The sequence below is a fragment of the Camelus ferus genome, chromosome 21 (genome assembly GCF_009834535.1).
Source record: "Camelus ferus isolate YT-003-E chromosome 21, BCGSAC_Cfer_1.0, whole genome shotgun sequence".
Taxonomy (NCBI): domain Eukaryota; kingdom Metazoa; phylum Chordata; class Mammalia; order Artiodactyla; family Camelidae; genus Camelus; species Camelus ferus.
Window position 1 is genome coordinate 6,925,064 of NC_045716.1, and position 25,024 is coordinate 6,950,087.

Here is a 25,024-nt window from a genome sequence, read left to right on the forward strand (position 1 = left end):
CTGTCCACTATGGTGTTTAGTGTTTTCTTTTTGAATGTTTTTTAAAAAAAAATGTTAAGGCTTAAAGCCATGTTTTAGTCCCATAATGAACTTAATCTACAGGAAAGACATTTTTCACACGGGTAAATAGGTTTCAAATGTCTGAAGACATTTAAATTATTGGAATTTTTAAAAATTAATAATGTGGTCCTTCCATCCTGTGGGTCTCACCTCAAGTGCTCAACAGAAGCGTGTGACTAGTGGCTACTACACGGGACAGTGTAGACACAGGACATTTCCATCCTCATAGAAGGCTGCATTTAACAGTACTCTTCTACAAACTGGAATTCAGTAATTCCATTATCCTTTGAATAAAATAGCCAGCATTCCACATAGCTAGCACAGCTTTCCAGATACATTCCAAATATCTGGAGCTTATCAACATTTTGGCCAACTCCAAAAATTTCTCCTTAGCCCACTTTATTTTTCTCAGTACCAAACTTTACCACCATTATCCTACAAGTCCATTTTGCTTCACTCTGAATCAACAGACTAGAACATCTCCCAAGAGGCAGACCCCACGCGGGAGTCTCCTATCTGCTCTGTCCTGAGAATGTAATAACAATGGCACGCGTCTCATAGACCCTCTAAGGGTCTTTGCAAGCTATTTAAAGGCAGTTCCCCCCTCCTGCCCATGGTCAGACTATCCTCATCGCTTCCACCGATCACTTCTGAACTTCCTCCTGCCTGGCACTGCTCAGGTGGGCAGAGCCCCGCAAAGGTAGATATTTAGGAAACTGAGGCTCAGAGCCGTTAAGTAACTAGGTAATAGACCTAGTTAGCGGTGAAGTCAGAATTCACATTTAAATTTGTCAGGCTTCAAGGCTGTGTTCCTTGCAGAGCACCATGATGCTGACCACAGATTGCAAGTCACTAATACATCCTACACGTTGACCTTCAAAATCTAGACTCAGTCATCCCTGCCTGCTCCCTGCAGCAGGTCACCGAGCAAAGTAGAGGAGGCAAGAGCAGAGTTAGTAAGCGTATTTCCCGGGACACTTTTAAGAAGCCCTAGGACTCTCCTCCAGGTCATTCTGAAGGTTATTGATTCACTGCCCACAAAATCATTCCTTGGAAGTCATTTGTGCCCTAACACAACTTGGCTTCACTATTCAGAAAGCACTCTGAAATGCACATATTGAATTGTGGTATGGGAACATTGTTGAACTTTGATGGCCTTTTGTGAGACTCAAATACGTGACTTCTCTGTCTACAAACATTTTTTCAAAGACAGCTGCCTTCAGATAGCAGTCACGAGGGAGAGAAAAGGCAAATTGATGAAACGTGATTGGTAGTCATTAAAAAGTCAACACTTTCCTTATTTATTTATCTTTTGCATTTGAATAAGTGACTTTTATGTGGACAAAGACAAAGCAAAGGGAGTTTGTCTATATTAAATTATCCTGGGAAGGAAATTTGATTTGAAGAACATTAGCAAATTGTAGTTGCTCTGGACTATCTTTCAGGGCTTAGCAATGTTTTTATTACACTGATTTGGAATGTTAACCAGATAAGACTTGCGGATTCTCTTAAGAATGGACTCTGCCGTTGTCACACCAGCTCTTACCAGCACTTGGCAGTGTAACCTGCAGATCCAGTGGCAAGATCAAGGGAAAAAACAAATAAACAAACAAAAAGGGATCATCAGCAAATCACGCACACTTGAAAATAGCGATTATTCTCTAATGAGTCTTTGTTCCGGACCCAAATACCCAAGGCACAGGGTTTTATGGACACGGACATATGAGATATAAGATTCTCATCAGCACCCCTTTTCTTCCTAAGCCAACCACTGGGCAAACTGAAATGTTAGGGTTCCAGAATCAGTGGGTCCCTGGGGTGACATAAAAAGAGCTAACCCAAAGCCAGCTCCAGAGATGCTCTGGAGTTATTTATAAGTGAAAACCCTTCTTCTTGCCCAGCTCCCCATCCTGAGCCCCTCATCATCTGGTTGGTCTGAATCTAAGAGTAGTGAGTCCCCCAGCTGGTGGGTGACTCACCGTGTCATTTAAGTTTGTCAGTCAGGGGAAGCCAGAGCTCCAAATTCTCCTCCAGGACTCTCCCCGAGGAAGCTGTTAGGGGCAAGGCAGCCTTGCCAGCTGTCTCCGTCCAGCCGGCCGAACTGGCATGTGCAGGGGCATCTGCTTATACTCAGGGCCTGGCATGAGCAGAGGGCCCTGGAAGGATGCTCTAGGTTTACTCTCAGTTTTCCTACCACCAGCTACTAAGACAGCCACCAGGAGACCAGCGAGCACCTTGAAGCGTAAACAAGGGAAAAGACATGTGACTTCCCCGTTTCAGCTGGGTTCGCTCTGGGTCTAGTGGGCTGAACTTCGCGTGGTGGAAAGCACATCACACCGGGGGACAGAAAGGTTGGAGTCCCACCCCAGCCTGCACTTACTTACAGTAACAGAGTTTTCAACGGCCTCTCTAATGCACAGTTGCTTCATCTGTAACATGAAAAGAAAAAAGGGAAAAGGTTGTTCTGTGTAACCCATGGGGAGCAGTAAATCATAGGCAGGTATTTTGCAAACCATAAAGGAACTGTCAGGTCATATTATTTTCACTCTCAAATGTTTAATGTGGTCACACATCTCTCTCTCTCAAGTTTCAAGCTCCCACCTCTAGCCATCTGTTCTGCAGGCTTCCCCACGTGGCTCACAGATGTACTGAGATAACCACCCCGCCCTTCAGGCGGCCAGGTGGTGCCTGGCGTGGCCAGAGACCTTGGCGAGCGACCCTCAGTGGCGGACGCCTCCTTCAGTGTGTGAAACACTGCTTTATATGAAATTTCCAGCTCATTATCTACTTGGCCTTTGAACTGATTTTATCAAAAAGCAGATATATGTTACTTCTTCAAATGCCTACTCCTCCGGGCTTCCCTTTTCTGTCAGTGGAGGGGTACAAAGATAACACAGATGCCTCGTTGTCGACACTTCTCTCCACTTACACCCTTTCCCTTTTCCCATCCTACGGACCATCACTGTTCTTTGCTTTCTTACAACTCGGTGTCTCACAGAACCAGGCTTGAATCTAGCTCCAGGCATATGACATAAAGAACTTTCTTTACACACTGACACTTGGTGTCCACGTCTGTGAAATGAGGCTCTGGATGTGGCAGATCTATTCATGAGGATGAAATAAGACTGTGTTTGCCAAACACACGGCGCCTGCTAGCTGAGTTCTATCTTCTGGCTAAGTTGAATGTCCTGGAGATGTTTGATAGCACCCCATACTTTCCTATTCCTACCCCCATAGTGTCCACCCTGTCCTTCTCTTTACCTGGACTCTCCTCTCTCCCGTTCCCATTTCTGCCCATCAAGCTATGTTGCATCCTTCACTGACCATCTTTCAAGCACCACTTCCCTTTGGCAGCCAGGAGTGACGCCCACTTCCTCTGAACTGTAAATGATTCTTGCATTTTATTTCTACAACGCATGAGGCACTTGGCATGACTGCTGTGTCGTCTGCTTCTGTGTGTCAGCTCTTCTCGTGAACATTCTTGTTTATCTTCCTTATGCATACCCTTTACTTAATAAATAGTTTTTAAGTGACTGAAAGGAATCATAAATCAATTAGTCAAACACAGTGTCTGGGCCTGGCAGGAGCAAATGAAAAGCAATTTGGAAGTGATGGAGTGATTTCAACAAAGAATAAGACACCAAAGATGCTTCCCATTTTGTGTGCTGATTTTTTAATGAACATCTCATAATCTTACAAAATAACCGGCTGTAGCTGTTTGACGTTACAATACAGTAGATCAGCTCCTTTCCCTATGTTCCCAACCAAGCCATCCCCTCGGGGTGCTGACACGCGCACTCGTAGCGATCTCACAGAGCAGAGGAAGCGCCGAACCCAACGCCTTGCAATGGAGGGAAGGAAAGGAGAGAATCGAGAAGGAGTCTTTTCCCTTCATGGACAAGTTTGCCAGCTGACCGTTCTCCTTGTTTTGTCCTCTCACCCCTCTGGCTGGAGGCTGTCGCGCTAACCATCAGAGTCTACGCCACCTGGATACCCTAGCGCTAGTTATAAGGAAAAAGAGGGAGCGGAGGAGTGATTTTGGAACAAAGAATCAGACAGAAGAGCCTCTGGGAGAGGCCCTCTGTGACCCCACGGATGGCGGGGACAGCAGAATGCAGGCCACCGCGGGGAGCGAGTATGAGCTGATACCCACCGGCGATCTGTGACCACGGTGTCTCAGACCTTCGACTTTATCAGTGACCTGAGGCGCTCGTGACACTGGGCTCCAGGGATCAAGGCTGGAAGGACCTTCTGTCTCTGAAAGGCCAGAGCTGACCCGGGCTGGGCAGCCTTCAGCCTGAGGAGCTTCCCATGCACCATCAGGACTGTCCTGTCACCTTCCCAGGGCAGTGATGGAATGCAGATGTCACCAATAGAGGAGAAAATATTTTGAAACGAAGCATGGAAGAGAAATGTTGTCACTGCTACTCTGGCGGAGAGACCGAGCCCAGACTCACGCTGGCAAGAGCCACAGGCCCCCCGTTCCCGTCAGGGGCGTGTGGCCTTCCCGACATGGCAGGCCTCCCCTGCGCACAGCCTGGCACGCTTCAGGAAACTTGGATAATGATTTTACAACAGTTTTAAAATGGAGACTCTTAGCTTTTCTACTGCCCTTTCCATCCTGAAGCCTGTCAAAATCCCAGAAATAAATGTTCTCTTCTTAGAGAAACTAAATGTGAACCAAAATAATGGACAGTATTCTGATGTGGCTAGAAATACAGAGAAAGAGCAGTTTGGGATTTTGGGATGGGCAGACTCTGCACTTTCCTTTCCCCAGAGACTCTGCACCCTCACTTCATATCCCCACAGATAGTTACATGTTTATTGCCTTTCCCTTTTTATTCCATTCCAGAATATTGATCTTTCCTACATATAAGTCTGGCTCAAAATAGTGAGGGGTAGTATTTCTTCTTTCTTTGTGCTCAGCCATCGCTTCAGTGTTGATGGGGAAAGTAGAAAATTGTGGTTTAAGAGCCAAAGAGCAGGTGATCCAGAGAGGCCAAGGCTGCACTTAAATGTTTGCCTGTCCTTCCGTTCCATTGGAGAAGAGGCTTGGAGGGAGGCAAGCCTCCAGGCCCTTCCTGAGATGATAAACTGGGGTGTTGAACAAGAAACTAGCTCCACACTCTTTTTCTCCAAGGCCTAATCCATAAATCATTACCAAAAAGTGACTGCAACAGACCACATGCAGAGTCAGCCCTGGACGTAAATAGAGGCAGGTTAACGTGGTCATTTCACATACAAACCATCTACTGAACAAGAAAGGATGACAAAATGGACCCTAAATAGTTGAAGTTCTTCTCTCTCCCCACAGAGTGTCACCCTCGCTCCATGTGTTTTCATAGCCTGCACAAAGGGAACTCTCTGGAACACAGATTTAACACAACACACTTGAATAGAATTTACCTCTGATTCTGCATGGTTCCAAGCATCCCCTTTGGTCCTCTTTGGAGACTTGGAACAAGGCTGAGTCTCCTTGACTCATGTCATCCTCCAGTCCTGGGCTCTGGTTTACCCCGACTTCTGCCCTGTCAGTGGCCTCCCTTGGCTTCTCTATCCCTGCCTGTTCTTTCATCTCATCCCACCTTTCCCCGAGGCCATTTCCATGACATTTTTTTCCCCAGAAAATCAACAATTGCTCATGTGGCTGTGAATGATGGTCAGGCTTGGGGGCTTAGAAGGGATGAGACCACAGGCCAACAATGAAGAATGTGTGAGTTCCTGTCACCCTGGTGATTGGACGATGAGCCCTCATACAAACTTGTTGACGGAGGGGCTGGCTAGGAGTCACGCCTGGAACAGGCACATAGGGAAATGGAGAAAATCCAGGGTCTCACCAATTCCAACTAAGAGTTCCCAGAAGTGAATATATTCTTTCTGGATGGATATTCAAGAATCACAGGCTAGTTTTCCTGGACTTAGCACCAACAGATACCCCCACCCACCTTCCCATGCCTCTTAGTATTATCATCCCAAGCCCCCGTTTCCTCAGCCTGGGCCCAGCTCCCAGCTCATAAAAAGATGATTAGCTGGCATGTTATCATCAAAACCTCCATCTAATCTCTCTCTTTTCTTCTCCAGTTCCCTATCAACCTGCCAATTTCTATGAATAGAAAGATGGTCGAAGAGCTTGTCTTTCGGTCCTCAAACCCTCGGCATTCATTTTGGATGTGAACTTCACAGCAGCATATGTGGAACGATGGCTAATTTTTAGCTTAGTAGACAGCAAAAAATATAATATATTTATATAATTATATAATTATGTTTAAATACTTATAAAGAATTAATAACTAACCTCATTATGACTAAGGGAGACTACACAAAGAAAGGGAGAGAGCCAGTTTAGGTTCGATGAGCCCTGAAAGATGGAGATCCATTCAACATGGGTATTAACAGAGTGTCCCTGGCGAGTTCTCTTCTAGTATTTTGGTGTTGGTTTACAAGGTGGGTGGGGCTGAATAGTTGGCAGGGTGCAGAGTGAGGGGCAGGGCAAGAGTTGAGGTTGGGATTGGATAGACTATGAATGGGGAGGGTCCTTGTATAGCATCATGTTTCTCTCCCCACTTTAAATCAACTGCCTCTTTGAAGAAACTTTTGCGGATGATTTTTCCTGACTTGGGCTACTGGACGCAATGGTTGGCACCTATAATCACCCTCTTGCCCTTCTCATAAGATCCTTCATGTTCTTCTTCCTTCCTTCGTTCCACGACCTTTCTCCTTCATTCACCTTTTTGTTTCCTTTTGCGGAAACTCTCTTTCTTACTGCTGCCAGGGCAGTGGAAGGAGGGTCTCGATCCCACAGTTACTGATTTTCTTCAGCCTTGGGGTCTCGGCAGGTGCATTCATCCAGATCACAGTCAGCAGCAAATGGAATGACCTAGGGGAAATCAAAGAGAAGTTGAAATAACCCATTTCTGCGCCAAGCTTCACACTTTTCTACCCGCTTTTGCTTTTCTCACTTAGTCCCAGGGGAAGTGTGGGACTGCGTGTTAATAGTGCAGAACTGAAATTAACACTCAGTGCTTTCACCGACACACCACGTCTCCTTAGGCAAGGTGAGCCGTCCTTGCTTCACTTTCTCTCTGTATGAAGTGGGAGGACAACAGCAACCACCCCAGAGGGTGTCAGTGTGGTCTACATAAGACGATGGGTATAAAACACACATTTCCACCTCTAACACCGGTTACTACTACACTTAATATTACCACTAGTGTTTAAAACTACCGCTGTTCATGATTTTGCTGCTGTTATCGTCTTCACAAAATCCTGTAAAGTAGGCAAGATAGGGTGAATGTTAGTATGTTCTTCGTACAGAGAAGGTCAGGAGAGGTAGACACTACTATCTGGAAAATCAAGGCTCCTGTACCCTAGCTCATCTTTGCCGTCTTCATAAGCTTGAGGTTCTGCCCTTGGACCCAGCATCTAACAGTGCATCTCTTTACCCATTGTTTGTGGCTGGACTGCTTTTCTGCTGTGTAATTATCCCTCCTCCAGGCCATAGATGGTCCAGCAAAAGTTGCTCCCTTCCTGCTTGCACTGCTACCAACAGATAAACATACTCTTTGTCCCATTCAGAGAGAACTGGGCACTCAGGAGACATGGTGTAAAAGTGGCAAAGATTCTACCCTTTGGGCATGGATCATCAAACAAAACACAACAGATCAGTATATTGTTTAATAGTCCAAGGACACTGACGAGATGGGCTTGGTGATTGGGCAGGTGGGCTGGAGAACGGGCAGTGGTGTTGGACGAAATTTCCCAGCATATTTTTACATACGAATTAAATGTGACTTAAGAGTAAACAGGGGAGAGAGGGTGCAATGCTTTTTCGATCCTGATTGTATGCTGGCCACAGGCATTGTAGTCCATTAAAGACAAACTCTAAATTTGTTGGGTGTAAGATGGAGAGAGAACTGATTGCTTTCTTTCAAAGCAGTTATGCTTTTCTGGGTAGAAATGGGATCCTTGACCAGTTACTTTCTTGAAGTGAGAACAGGAATTAGTTGGCATGATTTCTGATCTGCAATCCAAGCTCTTGATCTGTTTCTCATGGTTTGGGATTTACTGGTTTTTAGAGCAGAAGAGGGCCAAGTTGAACAGTGATACAATGAGCCCCTGAACTCTCTGCACTAAGTAAGTTAATTCCTGTCAGTGAAGAGATGTGCCTGGCACAGAGCAAGCGATCGGTAACAATGAGCCACTAGGAGCCATAGCATTCAGGTCTGTGTACAGATCATCATGTAGGTGTGACTTTACGGTGGAAACACATACAAGGAAGGGAAGATAATCTCTTGCGTATTTCTGATTCCTGACATTGGCCAGCTAGCATCAAATATCTCTGGAGTACTTGGGTTTCCTTCCACATTATTCCCAAGTTTTCAGCCTGTTCAATTTTATAGGCTTAGCTTGAGCATAAATTTCTAATTTAATAGCGCCCAGAGCAAAAGGATAAAAGGCATCAAGAAAAAGACTACTGCTCAGGAGACGGTCCAGGGGAGCCCTCCAGTAGCTTGCGGTGGAAGCCCGACAGACACCTGCAATATGCTTATAATACACTTTGTAGGACTGTTCCTTTAATTATGAAGGTTAATGATCACTGGATGTCACTTCTTTGGGAATCCTGCCTCCCTTGGCGGGTAGAAGCCATTATTCCCTACCTACAGAAATGTTTCTGGGCGACGATAAGCAAGTGTGTCTTTGAATAGCAGAAGCGTGGCTTTTCTGAAGCAGTTACAGGACCGACAGTGAGAGAACTAGTGTTTCCTAACAACCAGTCTTAATCTGGTCACTGCAGAAGCCCCAAGGTTTGTTCATTGTAATTCCCTCTTCTCGACTGTTGAGGAAAAGCCAGTTATGATACACCACGGAGAACGAGCCAAAGCACCTGCCTTTACTCCTGGAGCTGCTGCCCCCTCCTCCCACGCCCGGGCGCCCTCACTTACCTTCTTGGAGGAGAGTGTGGAAGAGCAGCAGTCTCCCCCATCGTAGTGGCAGTAGGCTCGGTTGTTGATAGTATCGCACCAACCATCTGCTTGGAAAGGCTGGTGAGAGGCGGCAGGTCAGTGTCTCAGTACAGCTCCACATTGCTTCTTCCCCCTCCTCTCCCTCTCGCCTCACTCCCAACATCATCCATGGAACTCAAGAGACATTACCCAAGGGGCAGGGTCAAAATTGACCTACTAGTCTCGAAAAGTCAGAAAGTCTCAAGAGAAGACCATTGCACCTAGAGTTGTCAAATTTCACCTGGAGCACCTGCTCCTCGCTTATTCTAGGATCCAGAATGGTTCATTTAGTTCCTTGATCAACTTTATTACCTGCTGGAAATAATATAGTATAATATATAATATGATATAATATAATATAATATAATATAATAAAATATAATATAATAATTACACCTGCAGGCTGAGAAATACTTTCACACATATTAACTCTGTATCAGCAGGAAAAGCCTGTGCATCAGGCAAGTTTGGCTTTAAGAGTCCCACTTTATCAACGAAGAAACGGAGATACATAGGGATGACAAAAAATGCCCGAGGTCACAGCTATAGGGTCAAGCAGAGTTTGGGATTAAAAATCATGTATCTTGACTTTTTGCTGCTTCTCACAGGTTAAGGATCATAACTTCCACCTCATCTCTTGGAACTTGTACTTAGAGACCCCGATAGTCCTGGGTTGCTATAAAGACTCCAATGATGTCTGTCCAGGGGACAGCGGTCCTGGGGTTCAGGACACCAGTGCTGGAACACAAATCGTCCCCCACGTACAGCTACTTCATGCACAGCAGCTAGACGCAGGGTCAGAGCAGAGAAAGCTAAACGGTTTCCATCTACTCCTGTTACTGCTGCGAGTTAACAGGAACCAAAATGGGAAAGAGGCCCAGGCCAAACCAGAGTTAATGGAGTGTTTCACCCCAAAAGGGGAACGTATGATAAGAACAGCAATGAGCGGTTAAGAAAGAGCCCGGCAGCCCAACACGTGGTTTCCTTAGAACCACTCCCGGAGGGAAATGGTGCCCCACAGCATCCTGGAAGGCACAGCAGCCCACCTCCTCAGCCACTCATCTGCTCCCTGTCCTGAGTGGATGCCCAACTGCAAAGCCTCAGGAAACATCTTGTGGTCAAACTCTTTGGGCCACAAGACAGTCAGTAGACTCACGAGTCCTGAGGCCAGTTTACACGTTCAAATCACTTTCTCTCCCCACCTCCCAGCCCCCCACCCCTCCCACCCCTCCTTAAATGTCAGCTAGAAGGACTGTTTCCTATTTCACTGGGCTTTGATGAGATAGATCACCGCACTAAAAAAATGGCCATTAAAAAATAATTTTCAGCAATTGAGTTACATCAGAACGAGCTCGGCCAAGTTTATTACTTCAATGTTTTGATTCATTCTATGGGGTCCTGAGGTCATTTGAACATCAATCCAGATGTGTACCAGTTTGCCAGCCCCTGAGAAGCTGCTACTCGTGGGGTGGAACTCAACAGCTGTTGCACAGCTGCAGAGCAGTATCAGTGGAGAGCAGGAAGTGAAAATGAATTCTGTTTTCAACATGGGACGTACTGGGATAAAAGACAAAGACTTTGGGATGAGCATCTGTCTTTAACACTGGAGCCAGGTACTCTGACTCGGGAGATCTTGGAATAACCATGTAATTAGGACTTGAATTCACAGTTGCAGCCAAATAATGGGAATACTTGCATCCTTAACATCTATAGATGCTCTTGGGCTCTGCCACGAGGACCGGATACACTCACTGAGGTTCCCCCAGAGCTTTCTTTCTCCTTCTCAAGTGTTTGGAGTGTATTTTTCTCATCTAACACTGCATCTGTTGCTTTTCCTCCAACCTTGACTGACTCACTGGCAAAACTTAATCTGTTCCTTCTTTCTTTTTCATAGAATTGTCTATAAAAATCCAAAGATCACCTAAAATACTTTTCCTACATATAAAAGTATGGTCTTCAATATGGAAGATTAAGGGGAGATCAAAGAAGATCTCCTCTTTCCTAAGAACAACTTATACATTTCAGTGGGTTAATAAAAGGTCCTGGGGAATCTTCCTTTCCAAAGTCTTCCACAAGGATGGCTTCTCATCTCAAGAATATTAAGAAAGATACACTGAAAGAGTAGAAATGGTCAAGGTGACCTTCTCTACATCCCACTGGACTTCAGCTGCCATAACCTGGACATGATTTCTAGAAGCTGCTTCTTTTCTGCTCTTAAAGGGTCATCTGGAAAGAGAGGGAATTTATAAAAAGGGGCAGAAATACAGAGAAAACGTTGGAAAGACCCAAGTATTTAATTTACTATATACCTATTAGAATTAATTGCTCCTCCCCCAACCTGCCAAGAACAACTACTCCACCCTAAACAAACAGAGGTTCCCATGGCAACATGTGCCTGGGAAGCTTGACAGCTTGCGTCCAAAGTTACAATGGAAAAAATAGGAAGGGAAAAATGACTAATTGATCCAAAGGTTTTAAAGAATCTGAAGACTGGATGTGGACGGGGAGGATGTAAATCTCAATAATTGGAAGGTGTCAGACCTGGGACATCACTTCTCCCCACCAGAAACTTCCTCAAGGGAGGGTCCAAGACTTGGTTTCTCTGCCCAACGCGTCCACACACGAATTTCTCATTACCCATACATGAACCTCGTTCTCCCGCAACATCAGAAAACGAAGTGTTTCGTGTAAGTGGATTTTTCTCTTCCTTGAAGCTTATTTCTTTAAGAGTCACTTTTAATTTTTGTTTTAATCATTTTGACAGAAGGAAAAAAAAAAACCTTTATAAAATTCCTGTTTCCCTGCCTCTTAATAACTTACAGAACACAAAGTCATTAATGTGAATATTTTTCATTTGTATTTACAAGGAGGCTCTTTGCACTGCGCTATTGACTTCTACACCAAATGAGCCTCTCTCCACACACACACACACACACACACACACACCATCATGGACCCAATGTTGTGGAATTATACCTAGAGGGAATACCTAAATTTGAGAGAGAGGCTGAGCTGCTCTTCTGATGATGTATGTGCTTGGAAATACCTAATTCGGTTGTTACAGGAAGGTTCTCCTTGCCAGCTGGCTGTATTCCAGGCGGATGGGGTGGCCATGTAAATGGCTGTGTGTAAGTGATGAAATATGAAGAGGAGAGGCTGTCAGCTCCAACCTACCCGTACGACTTCGGAAACTTCTCAGAAGAGCTAATTTCTTCTTTATGCGATACTATCCGGTGCTGTTTTCTGTTTAAATTGCTCTGAGGAGTTAGGTGTGGGGATGGTAGCCCTCCCTGACTGTACCTCTACCCCTGTGAAGGAGAGCTTAGCGATGGATGATTCAGAGGGGAGGGGTGGGAGAAGAGGGTGCCAGAGCCCCCCGGTCAGGAAGAATTCCATAAACTTTGACCTGTTGGCTGATAATAAGCCTATTTTGTGAATTAGATTAAGAACATTTTTTTTATTCTACAGCTTGCAACAGAACCCGCAACCACACTGGTGCTTTAGAAAGGTCAGTTTTGGACGGCAGACCTTCTGCTCTGCTCATCTGAAGGTTGAGATCTCAGCCCAAACTGAGTCTTTCCCTACAGGTAAAGCCTGAGGCAGAATCCGGATTGATCGTTTTGAGAACTGTTTTAGAACAGGAGAAGATGCTACTCACATTTCTGCATAATGCATAACACTATTTCCCGTGAAGACTTTCTAGTTCTGTGAATGACAAATCAGACTCACACCCACTCCTCACACACCAGATCGATTAGGCTGCACCCTGCCCAAAGCAGCCTTGCTCCAGGGCATCTGGGATGCCGCATCCAGTGAAGTCCCCGCAGAGACGGATCTGGCTCTCCAGTGAATGGCGGCCTCCAGCCTGGCTCTTTCGTCCCATGCATCCACCTACCGTGCACGTATGTCTGGGCTTCATTGCCTCTTAGAATCTCAGGCGTGAATTTTGGGAGGTCTCTGAGGCCCCTCAGGGACTCTTTGTGACCAGAACGCTTCTTCTCCTTTTTTTGTTTTTTGTTTTTATTAAACCATAGATGCATAAAATTCTAAGCCTGGATAGAGCCTTGAAAACTACTCAGTACAAAACTCTCATTTTACAGGTGATGAAACGGCCCCTTAAAAAGGTGAGCTGTCTTGTTTGCAAGGTTAGTCAGTGGCAATCCCGGGAGCAGAGCCCAGATGTCTTGATTCTCGATCTGATGTTCTTTCTACTGTACCACACTACCACTGTCTGATGATCTCATTAATCTTCCAGTTAATTGGGAATGCAGGGAAACTTAAATTCCTGTGGTGCTTCTATACAAAGGGCCGAGGTTCAGAAACATTAATAATGAAGTGACCCCAGCGATCCAATACAGAAGCAAAGAAAGGGTCACACACGTCATCTCAATCCCCTTGGACCCCCACAACTTCACCTCTGTTTTTCTCACTTGCAGGTTAAAAGTTTACTCCAAATAAGTTACCTGGAACCATAGCACCTTCTGATCTGGGGGCTTGGTCGGCCCATATTTCCCTAGAGGCTGATTTGGCCAGGAGGAAGGAGCACTGTGCTCCCCTCCCATCAGAGCAGACGTCTGCAGCCCAGAAACGTTTATTTCTGGGCCCCAGAATGCTAAAGCCAGGCATTTTTCTGCTCACTGGAGTCATCTGAGGAAAGGAGGAAATGGAGTCATTCCACTCCTCCTGTGTTCACCCCCTGGGGTGGGAGGGTGCCAATGATCTCACATTTGTGGGTTTGCAACAATCTTCTTGGAAAATGTAAAATTAAAATAGACAGATACCCTGAGATGGATTGTGCAGGAATAATTTCTTAGATACAGCTTCCTCCGGAAAAATCTCATCAGGTTTCCTAGACCCAGAGAGTTTTCCCTGCCTCTGTGTACACTGGTATATTTTATCCATATACGCGTTACAGGACTTAACGTTCAGAATGTACTCTCAAGGGCTCAGAATCAAATCATCTTTTAGTCTCAGCTACTAGTTCAGTGCCTGATACACAGTAGGTTCTCCACAAACAAATACCTATGACAGTGGCTGACTACATTTCCTTAACATACTTTATGACTAGAGCCTCCTTTTTATTATTCCTCTCCTGCAGAGCATCAGTAGACATTTATTTCTAAGTGGGAAGAGACAGCAGAATATGCCATTTGCAAGTTCTCATTCTGTAAACAATCTAAAAATGCTGAATACATTTATCAAAGTCATCATAGTTCTACAGGTGGGATAAGAGAATGGAAATTGCCAGGAGGCAAAAAGAAGCTGAAAACCAGAGCAGAAGGAAGGTAGTGAAACCATAGCTGTCCTATGTCTGCAAAGCTCTCTGTAATCAAGTGTTTGGGTTTTAACAGCTGATCAGGAACAGGAGTCTAGGTCTTGGGCCTTTGCAAAGTGGGGAACTCTTCAGTGACTCTTAGTATTTTAAGATAACTACGTTTGCAAGGACTGATACGGAATAACATAGTCACAGAGCAATGCTGCACAGCTAGCTTGGCTCACTTGGAACCAGGAGATCGTGTCTACCAGCCCTGAAGTCTCCGTGATTCAATCCAGACCTTGACGAGGTCACAAGTCACTAAGATATTAAAGACCTGCTGGGTTACCAGCGAACAGTTGAAGCTGCAACAAGTACCTTCTTGAAAGTCAAGAGTCTTCTCTTCAAAACTGTGGTTCGATGGCACACCTGCACCCCAGCCTTCACAGCAACACTACTTGCAGTGGCCGGAAACAAGCCGGGTGCCCATGGACAGACGCCTGGATGGGGAGGATGGAGTGTGTATACACAGCGGCATGTTGCTCAGCTGCGAGAAGGAATGAGAGGATGCCATTTGCGGTAGTGTGGACGGACCTAGGGATTGTCATGTTGGGTGAGGTAGGTCAGACACAGAGAGGGAGAGAGAGAGATGCTGATGTTGCCTGTATGCGGAGTCTAAAGGGAAAAGAACGGAATGGAGATTTTGTTTACAGGCCAGAGGTGGGCTCACGGATGTAGAGGGCAAACTGGTTGTCAGGGAGAGGGGAGGGAGGGATGGATCGGGAGTTTGGAATTGATGGATACACACTGCTATATGTAAAATGAATGGATGGTGGGGACCTGCTGTGTAGTGTGGGGAACTATGTTTGGTTTCTTGTGGTAAGCTACAGTGGAAAAGAGTCTGGGAGAATGTGTACATATATATATATGTATACGTGTGGTTGAGTTGCTTTGTTGTGCACATGAAGCTGGTATTGTGAATCGACTACACTTCAATAAAAATAAGAATTTTAAAAAAGAATATAAAAAAGAATCTACTCTTCAAACAATAGATAAGCAAGACATAACTGAGAGAAAGGCAATGAGGATACACACTCTGCTGGATGGGCAGAGGGAGACAGCCCCACTTGGTGGCTCCCAGAGAGGGGTCAGTCCTCAGGTCTACTCCTGTGGTCTGCTGTGCCTCACTGGTCCATGTGAGGTCAGAGAGCTTCTGTGCAGGGCCACCAGACCCTCAAAAAAGGAAGAGCAAATATGTACCTTTACAGGGTTGGAAAGAAAAGCCTGATTTTCGCTCTCGGGTACCAAAACCAAGGCACAGTCTTAGAAGAGGAATAACCAAGGAGGGCAAAAACGAATCTCTTCTGAGAGACACAGGGTACACTGAGATGGAAAAAGAAAAGCAAACAAAGTAAGGCCAAACGACTTCTTTCACCTGTACTATTTTTATCTGCTGGGAGGTACCCAGAGCTTAATAGTTCCAGTCCAGAAAGATGCCCGAGGCCGTGCAGTGTGGTGCCTCAGAGCAGAGGGCGCGATGTTAGATGAACCTGTGCCCGGACCCCAGCTCTGCTCCTACCAACTGTGAGAGCCCGAGTGAGTTACTGCATCTCTTAAGCAGCAGAGCCTCATTCAGAAATGGGAATAACACCTGCCTCACAGGGCTGCTGTCAAGAAAAAAATGAGTGAATGGAGGTACAATATTTAGCGCAGTACCTGGCCCACAGCAAGGACTCAATGAGTCCTAGCTGTGTGCCGGTGGCAGTATACCACGGCTTTTGCCAGTGTGGCTTGGTGTCGGAGTTCCCTCCAGAGAGACTCTGGTCAAAAAAAAGTCAAGAGTCTGCCACCAACGCTTTAGAGTCAACGCCGTGGGAGCTCTCATCCCTGACAGCCTCCCGCTCCCTTCACTTTCCACCCAGAAGCAGCCATCTGAGTCACGACGGGGAGTCGGTGACAAGGGATATGGGTCGGGGACTTTAATAAAAACACAGCGGGACAGGCCTGACTGGCTTCTGGAAACTAGGGCTCTCCTCAAAACCACCGTGGTGCCTTGGGCGTCTTAGCCTCTGAAAAACCCCAACCCATCACAGACACCTCTTCCCTGACGTGCACCGCAGGAAAACAGGAAGGTGAGAAGACTCTCTGTGACTTACTTTGCGGCCAAAAATAACCTCCTACAGCTCCTTTCATTTAGCTGCAAAAAAAGACCCAGCGGTGCAGACTCTCCGCCTCACTTACAAACATCCTCCACCTGCCTCCCCACGTGGCCTCCGCACCCCCACTGCCCCGGCCCCACACGGCCCTGGGGCTTCTCCCCCAGCCCAGGGCGTGAGTGGGCAGTGAGGGCCCGAATGGTGGAGACACGGCAGCAGAGTGTACAGGCGGAGCCTGCGCTTCTCCGTGCGGGAAAATCAGGGGCTCAAAGCTCGAGCTCTGCTTCTCATGAGAGAGACAGGAGAAAACATCCCTCCATGGGTGGGTCCTTGTCACACCCTCTCAGGGGGCTTAAAACCACAAAGCCCTCCTGCACATTTGTGACCTGTCCCTCTTGCCGACATCATAAGCCACTGCAACTGACGGGACTCATTCACCATAAGACCCTCTGTGCCTCGGGCCCTGCTCCCTGCCACCGCCTCTGCTCCTTTCTCAAAGCTCCATAATCACTGCCAAGGTCACTGCCTGCCCCAGTGCATCAAACTCCAAGTCCATGTTGTAAACGGTCCCCTCCCCCAACCTTCATCTCCGCCTCCCTCGCTCACTCCTGTCTCTCACGCTGTCTCTTCTCCCCGGAGCAGCTGATCCTGCGTAGTCAGCTGGTTCAGATTTACATCAGTGATTCCCAGTCCTTTGCTGTCAAACTCGGATTTCACGGCAGCGTCACCCCCACCTCCCTTCTCGAATCACACAGCAATGCTTTTCGAGACACCGTCGGCGGCCAGGGCAGCGGTCCTCCAGGTGGCCCGATAGCTGGCTCCCGGAGCAGCGCTGGTGCTTGTGATGCAGCAGAGTGTGTGCCGGGGCTCCCAGCTGGAGCTCATGAGGACACGCGGTCAGATCTCATTCGTGTCCCCACTGTGAGCCTGGAGGACCCATTAATTCTCACGGTTTTGTTTGTCTTGTTTTGATGGTGGGAGGGGCATTAGATGTGGCCTGCAAGTTCTCTTGACAGTCTTGCTCTATGGCATTTGGCTTTCTTCTTTAAAAGAGAAATAAATTAACATTTGTTTGCTCGGGGGAGTTTCCTGCCTTGGCTCCAGCTCATTGGAGCCAGCTCACTGGAACTCAAGGTCAGAGGTAGAAACATTGAGCACAAGAGGTTTGAACTCTGCAAGGTCCATGGGAGCAGGGACACTTCCAGTCTGTCTCCTTTCCCACTCCTGCTTCCTTCCATCAGCAATAGAGCCCCTGTACCAGCACAACGCCTACCACACCACGGTAGGTGCTTCACGGATACCTGGTGTGGAGAATCAACCTCATAAACTAGGAAGGCTGGGTATGTTTTGCTTTCTACGCCTCTTGCCTTTTTTCCCAAGATTAGGTACCTTCCTCTGTCTCCTCCCCTGTCCTCCCCAGATGCCTGTTTTCACTACCAATTACTTTCTCTAAAACATCACCTGAAAATAGCTGGGCGTGGCCTCCCACCTATAGGTTCACTAACTCTAGACTCTTAGGGAACCAAACTTAAAGATTCAGAAGAAAGAAACAGAGCAGAATTTCAGGCTGTGGCAGGCGCCTCGCCAAGCAGTTGGGACCTTCTGCCTGGCCTCCAGGCACCTCTGTAGGTGGTCCCTCACTCCACTCCTCCTTCCTCGGCCTCTGCCAGCGCTGCGCCAGCACCACACCCCGCAAGGTCAGAACGTTAAGCCGTTCAGACTCTGTTCAAGGGCTGGCAAAGCTCGGGAAGGCAAAGGAGGTGAACAGGTGGAAGTCAGAGGTGGAGGACCTGCAGCCAGGAGAAAGTGATGGGCAAGCACACGAATCCTGGAGGAAGGCCCAAGGCGGATGGCGGGGTCCTGCTCTGACTTCGAGCCTTCGCCTCCCCTGTCCCTGTCTCCTGGGTCCTCGGCCAGCCTGCAGTTCACGGGAGGCTGAGGTGGGCGGGGATGGTCCGCCGCAGCCCCGGACACCCGTGCGCGCCCCCAGGCGCCCCCGCCACACGCACTCATGCCAGGCAGCCCGGCGTTTCTTGGCTCCCTGAGCCTGCCCGTGGAAGATGACTGGGAATGCAGACTGTGGGAGGAAATGACAATATTCATTGTTTGGATTAAATATTTTTCTTGGCCCTCCTGTTGTTTGCTGAGAGGGTTTTTTTTTTTTTTTCTTTGCCATTCTCTCTCTCTCTTTCCTTCCCTCCTGCCTCCCTCCCTCTACCTCCCCCCATCCTTTCTCTCTCTCCTCTCTGCCTCAGCAGTCAAACAAAACCGAGAAAAATTTCAGGGAGAAAGCAGAGTCTTAGGGTGGGAAGAGCTGTTTAAGGAAATCAAAGTAGTTGACAAAAGCTTTTGCCATTCTGATACCACACCCAGTTCTTTACAAAGATGTTTCACTTTGGGGTAAATCTAAATCCACATTGTTTTGAGTTTTCATTAATCTTCATGAATATAACTCACAGCACTTGTTTTCTCTCTCATGCTCTCCTTTCATATATATGTGATATGTATATATATGTACACACATAAATATGGTGTGTATATGATATATACTGTTCATATATGTGCATATAATAATACATATTTATAATATAGATATATAACATTAAAATATGCGTTTATATTTTATGCACACCCACAGATACACACATACATATATAGTTTCTCTAGAAGACCCAGGCATAAGCAGTGACCCTAAAGGTAAAAATATTTTTACAAACTACAAACCATCATATAGAAGCAGATACCATCTTCATTTTATGTATAGCATTTTTTTTTTTGTGTATCAGGCACTGTGCTGCAAGATTTGTACTCATGATCTTATTGAACCCTTGCAACAACCCAGTGAGGTAGGCTTTATCATCACACCGATTTTACAGATGAGAAAACCAAGGATCAGGGCTGATAAGGTACCTGTCTCTAGAAAAGACGTAGCACCACCGTACGATGCCCAGGACAGTGCTATAACCATCCTGACATGACCACACTGCCTCCAGCATTATCATCATATAATAATGATTTGCCTCATTTCACTTCTTAGAGCTGCACATCCGGTCCAATTTCTACCGTAACTATGGGCACGAAGTAGCCACTTTGTGTCTGATGAAAAGTCAGTGTCACAGAAGTCCATGAGAAATGTATCATCTAGGATATTTAACTTCAAAACATACATTGTGAGCCTGGCATGGGGCTAGTTGCTGGGATCCTGGGACATCTATTCAACACATACTCAGTGGGTGTCCTATGGACGAGGTGTGACAAAGTGTTTGCCTCAAGGAAGCTTTGGTGGCATCAGCACCAAATTAGGCAGAATCTGAACAGCATCTGAGACAACAGGGGAAAAAAAAAATCACAGGCCAATGGAAGATTATTTGCCAAAGTAATTAGTGGCACCAGTAAGAGCTCTGGAAATTCAGAATGGGAAAGGGGCAGGGACATTTCAGAGACTTTATGAAATAAATGAGATTAGACTCAATCTTTGAGGATGGATAGGATTTGGACAGAGAAGTAGGGGGAAAAAATCCCAGCAGGAGGGCAAAGAGAAGCCAAGATTTCAAATGGAAAAAGAGAAGTTATATATGTGATTTTCTGCCTCGAGTTATTGATGGCCCAAGTTTGGGACTAGGTCCAAATCTGTCTAGAGGAAACTGGTCCTTATCCCGGAAGACAATGGGAAGCAATTGAAGTTTTTGTTGTTTTTTTTTTTGTTTTATTTTATTTTATTTAAGCAGAGGAAGAATATGGTAAAAGTTGTGCTTCCAAGGTTGGCTCTGGGACAGTGTAGGGCATGTTCAGGAGAGAACTGGAGGGATCCAAAGCAGGTAGAAGGTGATCTCAAGCAGATTTGGACTGAGAAGAACAGAGCTGGCTGGTCATAATCCGGAATGGGAAAGAGCAGAAGGGAGGGGTCTTGTGAAGGAAAATTGTCAGGACTTGGCAAATGGTCGTATTTGGGCAGATGACTGATGGAGATGAAGGTTTGTGACATTTTAACTGCTCAAACTACTCACGCTAAGCTTCTCTCAAAAAATTATCTCATTGAAAAAGCAGCTAGAAAGAATCCTCACTAAATCTAAGGGCTGAGTCACAGGAAACAGAACCCGATCAGTCAGCAAACCCTGCTCTACCTCCCAGTGAGACGCTCCACACATTTGCCTTTTCTATCTAAACACAGGTGTCTCCTGCCCAGTTTCTGCTAGGGTTTCCCCCACAACTTGGACATGACTAGTTTATCACCCCCAGCAGTAGCCAGGCCCACTTGAGTTAAGGAATGGCAGGAGGGAGGTGGCATGTTTATTCTAGAATATTTTCTCGCCAATAGCCTTGTTTCCTTTAGCCCCCAGTCTAATTTTCAGTCTGCGTGTCTACAAGCAGCTCCGTTTGTGTGGCTGATTGCTGTGGTTCTCATCCTCAACCTGTCACGCCATCCTGGGTTGTCAGCCTGGCTGTTCTGTGCTCTGTTAATTGGTCCATCCATCCAGTCTCACTTTCGCCCATATGGAACCTATTCTCTGTGCAAGCGTCTTGTTTACATTCCCTTTATCTACGGGACGCTTGTCTGTGTATCTTATTCACTCATCCACTGATCGGCTGCATCTGTTCCACAACATGTTCTCCGGTCTCACTTCCTTGGTCTCTGATCCGTGCTAAGCAGCGTTCCTGGGCCCGCCTCCTCTTCCTCCTCTTCCTCTGGATGAAAGCTTGCAAAGCCCCGGGAGGTGTCCGGCACCCCATGTTCACCTTTTCATTGAGTTTTCTTAAAATCCTACATTTCTAGTTAGCGTACTCTTTATGTGCTTACTTGTTTTTAATCTTCCTACCAGTTTAAGAACAGAAACCCCGGAATCAGCGGCCTCGGCTCATTTACCAGATTCACATTTGCTGCCTCTGGGGCTTTAGAAAGGTACCTGAATCCCCAGCTCCTCAGTTTTCTCATCAGTAAAGCAAGACTGATAATAATGGTAATAATTCCTCACAGTACGCACCGGCGTACAACAAAGACCTGATAATGTTATTAAGCATACCACGGAACCAGGAGTCAATTTTCTGTTTGTTTCCTGAGCGCAATGAGCCTGGATACTCAGGGTACAACTGTTTCCCTGTCTGTGAAGGTAAAGAACAGCCCTCCCAGAGGTGGCTTCCAGGTAACCTGGTCATCCTTCGCTCTTAACTGTGACCAGTAATCCCAGGGATCCTCCCATTAACCTTGCCCAAGCCCGGGGACAGAATGACCACACATATATAATACAGCCTTAAGGCAGGCAAAACGCATATGCAAAGCCATCGGAGATACCAGTCATCCCCCTTAGGGTCTGCTGTTGATAGCTGAGTGATAGCAGCAATGCTGCATCAAAATTTGTCTTTAATCCCCTGGTATCCTTTTTTCCCCATCATAGTCCCCTCCACGCTCAACTCTGCTCCCTCTGACAACCCCTATAATCAGTGTATCCATCCCTACCACAGTATCAGCATAGTTTCCTATCCCTCTGGAAAGCAGCTGACATGCAAAGGGATCGATGACAAATGTGTATCGGCAATTAAATAAAAGGTGAACTATTAAGGCAAAAATGACTTTAATTGTGGAAAGATTGGGACTTTGTGAGCTACGCAGCAAATACAAATATTTGGGGGAGAAGCAGGAGCATGAATGCATCCCCAAAATTGTACAGTTGAGGGAGCCACCTATTAAACAAAATTGGGAAACCCAATTCTACTTACCAAGACATTTTTGAGGGGGGAGGTTGTAGCTCAGTGGTAGAGTGGGTACTTAGCACACACAAGGTCCTGGCTTCAACCCCTAGTACCATCATTAAAAATATATATAAATTTGAAAAAAAACCTGATCACCCCCCCTACTCCAAAAAAAAACCAAAAAACAAACCCCGCCCCCCAAAAACAGGCTGGGGTGAAGGGAGCATGAGCAAAACACCTCCTGTTATGGACTGAATTTTATTCCCTCAAAAAGCTTACGCTGAAGCCCCAACTCCCAATGTGATGGAGGTGGGCCTCTGGGAGGTGATTAGGTTTAGATGATATCATGAGGGCAGAGCCCTCATAATGGGATTAATATCCTTATAAGAAGAGACATCAGAACTTTCTCTCTCTCTCTCTCTCCCTCTGCCATGACGAGAAGGTGGCCGTCTGCACACCAGGAAGACAGCCCTCACCAGGACACTGAATCAGCCAGCACCTTGATCTGGGACCTACCAGCCTTCAGATCTGTGAGAAGTAATCTGTTGTTTAAGCCACCCCGTCTATGTGTTTTTTAATAACAGCCCTAGCAGACTAACATTGAAGACTCACCCAGTGAATTTATTAATTTAGCTATTTTTACTGATTTGTCAACCTATAGAATTCCCAGAGATCTTGTCTGAAAACACAGAGCATGAAAAGGAGGTAAGAGGAGGACAGATGGGAAGCGGCTGTCAGAGGGAACTCAGAGAAGAAGCTCATTGGCTTCTGCTAGTCAGTAACGAGGCAATTCTGGGTGGGTCTGGCCCTCAGGCTGGGCATGCAGGGCATGAAACCAGGGCAGGTGAGTACAACCAATAAGCCAGGCAGGCTGCAGGCACTCTAATTTAGCTACAGTGTCATCAGGGTCATAAGTGGTTCCATGGCCAGAGACCATTCCCAGCAGACATGCACCAGCATTGCGGACATGCACCACCAAGTTTCATATTTCTCACATTAGGAAGACTTCAGTTGAATCTAATCTCATTTTTAATTAGTCCTCACATCGCCTGGTGAGGCAGATTAATATGATTACCCATATTCCACTGATGGGGAAAATGAGACACAGGGCCATGCCTCAAGGTCACTTGGGGAATGAGCAATAGAGTTGAAAATTAAACTTAAGCATTTTAAACTTTCAAACTAGCACACAAGGGAAAGGACAGCAGGGAGTTGATTTCAACTCCATTTGTTCAGGATCTTTCACATCTGGATAATGCATATTCAATTTACTACTGAGTTTCTCTAATTAAAAAATAAAGTACTCATTCTAGTTCTGAACCCCAGTATTCTGTCTTCAATACATAAGGAATTTGCCAAGTATTATGTGCCAGGAGCAGCCAAAGAAGATAATAAAATGAGCATCACTTAGCCAAATGTGATTATGCATTGGCTAGTTATGGAATGTTCAATATTATACTAGAATGTGGGAGGTGGGCATAAACACAGAAGAATTAAACATGCCCCCCTGACTTCTAGAACCTGATCTAACTGGTCTAAGTGAACATTCAAAGTAGGTACACCAACACAAAGACAAATGGCACATGCCTCCAACCACATAGGTAGGAACCAGGTTTTTCTTTGTTACCCAAAGTAGATTTTCAAGCATTATGTGTTGATAAGTTGTTGGCCGAGCTTATCTCAGATCAAACTGAGATATTATTAGTGTGAGAGGCAAGCTCATAGTATCATCATCCACCTCCCCTCCTTCAATCCTGTTAATGTCATCTTCAACTTCTCTCTTGTCATCTATCACACCTAACATCCAAATGTTCACCATTCTACTGCAGAAATAGTTTTGTATTCAGCATCTTTTCTCTCTTCTCTGTCTACTCCCTCAGTTCAGTGAGGTGGTTGTTACATTTCGGATGATAGAGGATAAGGTTTTGACTTCCATGGTCCAAAATTGCCACTATGACTTTCTTCCTAAAATATAAATCCTATCATCTTTTCTCTGTGACAGAGATGTTTAATGCTCACCTGATATCTGTGTGTTTTCCTGAATTTCCCTGACTCACTTGTAGTGGGCTTGAGGCCATGTGGCCATGTTCTGGTAAATGGAAGGCAAACAGAAGTGATGTATTACTTCTTATACAAGGGACTCAAGAGTTATTAGCATGGCAGGAACATTAGGTTGTACATCAGAAACTGACATATTGTAACTGACTAACTTCAATAAAAAAAGTTATGGGCCTCTATCTATATTTCTTTTCTGCCTTTTTGGAGGAAACCATGGGGACTACATTTTGAGAGGACAGGGGAGCAAGATGGAAGAGATGAATGGGTGCTCTAGAGAGTTACACCGGACTTCATTGGAATGAGAAATAAACCCTTGACATGTTAAATCACTGAGATTTCAGGGTTAATTTGTGACCACACAGGATATTAGCCTATCTTGATTAATTCATTTTATATTCTATTTATAAACCTTCAGTGGATCAACACTGGCTGCAGGATAAGGTCCAAACTCCCTAGCTTCACACGCAAAAGCCTGAGTGATCTACCTCTAAGTTACCTCTTTCATCTCAAATCATTCCATGCTTCCTTATATTCCCCAAGACCAGCTTCACTGAGCAGACTAATAAGATTTTCTGTGCTATGCCACTGGTATTTTGGGGTTGTTTGTTATATGGCATGATTGTGGCAACATTTAAATAATACAGAGATCAATATTTGGTATTAGAAGTGGGGTGCTGCCATAACAGAAATCTAAAATGTGTGGCATTGGTTGCAGAATGGTGCATCAGGAAGCAAAGGAACTGCTACAGGAAGCTAGAAAAATGAATGACCTCATCATGTAGTGGGAAAAATAATCATTAAATGTT

The 25,024-nt window shown here is 45.8% G+C and overlaps 1 protein-coding gene across 2 annotated transcripts in view; it reads right to left on the reverse strand.

The window, feature by feature from the left end:
- Window positions 1-3,710: 3,710 nt before the first annotated feature.
- Window positions 3,711-25,024, reverse strand: part of PAPPA2 (pappalysin 2) — a 249,137-nt gene continuing 227,823 nt past the window's right edge. For both annotated transcript variants that reach the window (XM_032463680.1, XM_006187282.3), the window contains exons 22-23: window positions 9,003-9,101; window positions 3,711-6,937 (exon numbers count right to left, since the gene is read on the reverse strand). In XM_032463680.1, coding sequence (XP_032319571.1) covers window positions 6,863-6,937; window positions 9,003-9,101 — 174 coding nt within the window. In that variant the 3' untranslated portion in view covers window positions 3,711-6,862. The remainder of the gene's footprint in view (window positions 6,938-9,002; window positions 9,102-25,024) is intronic.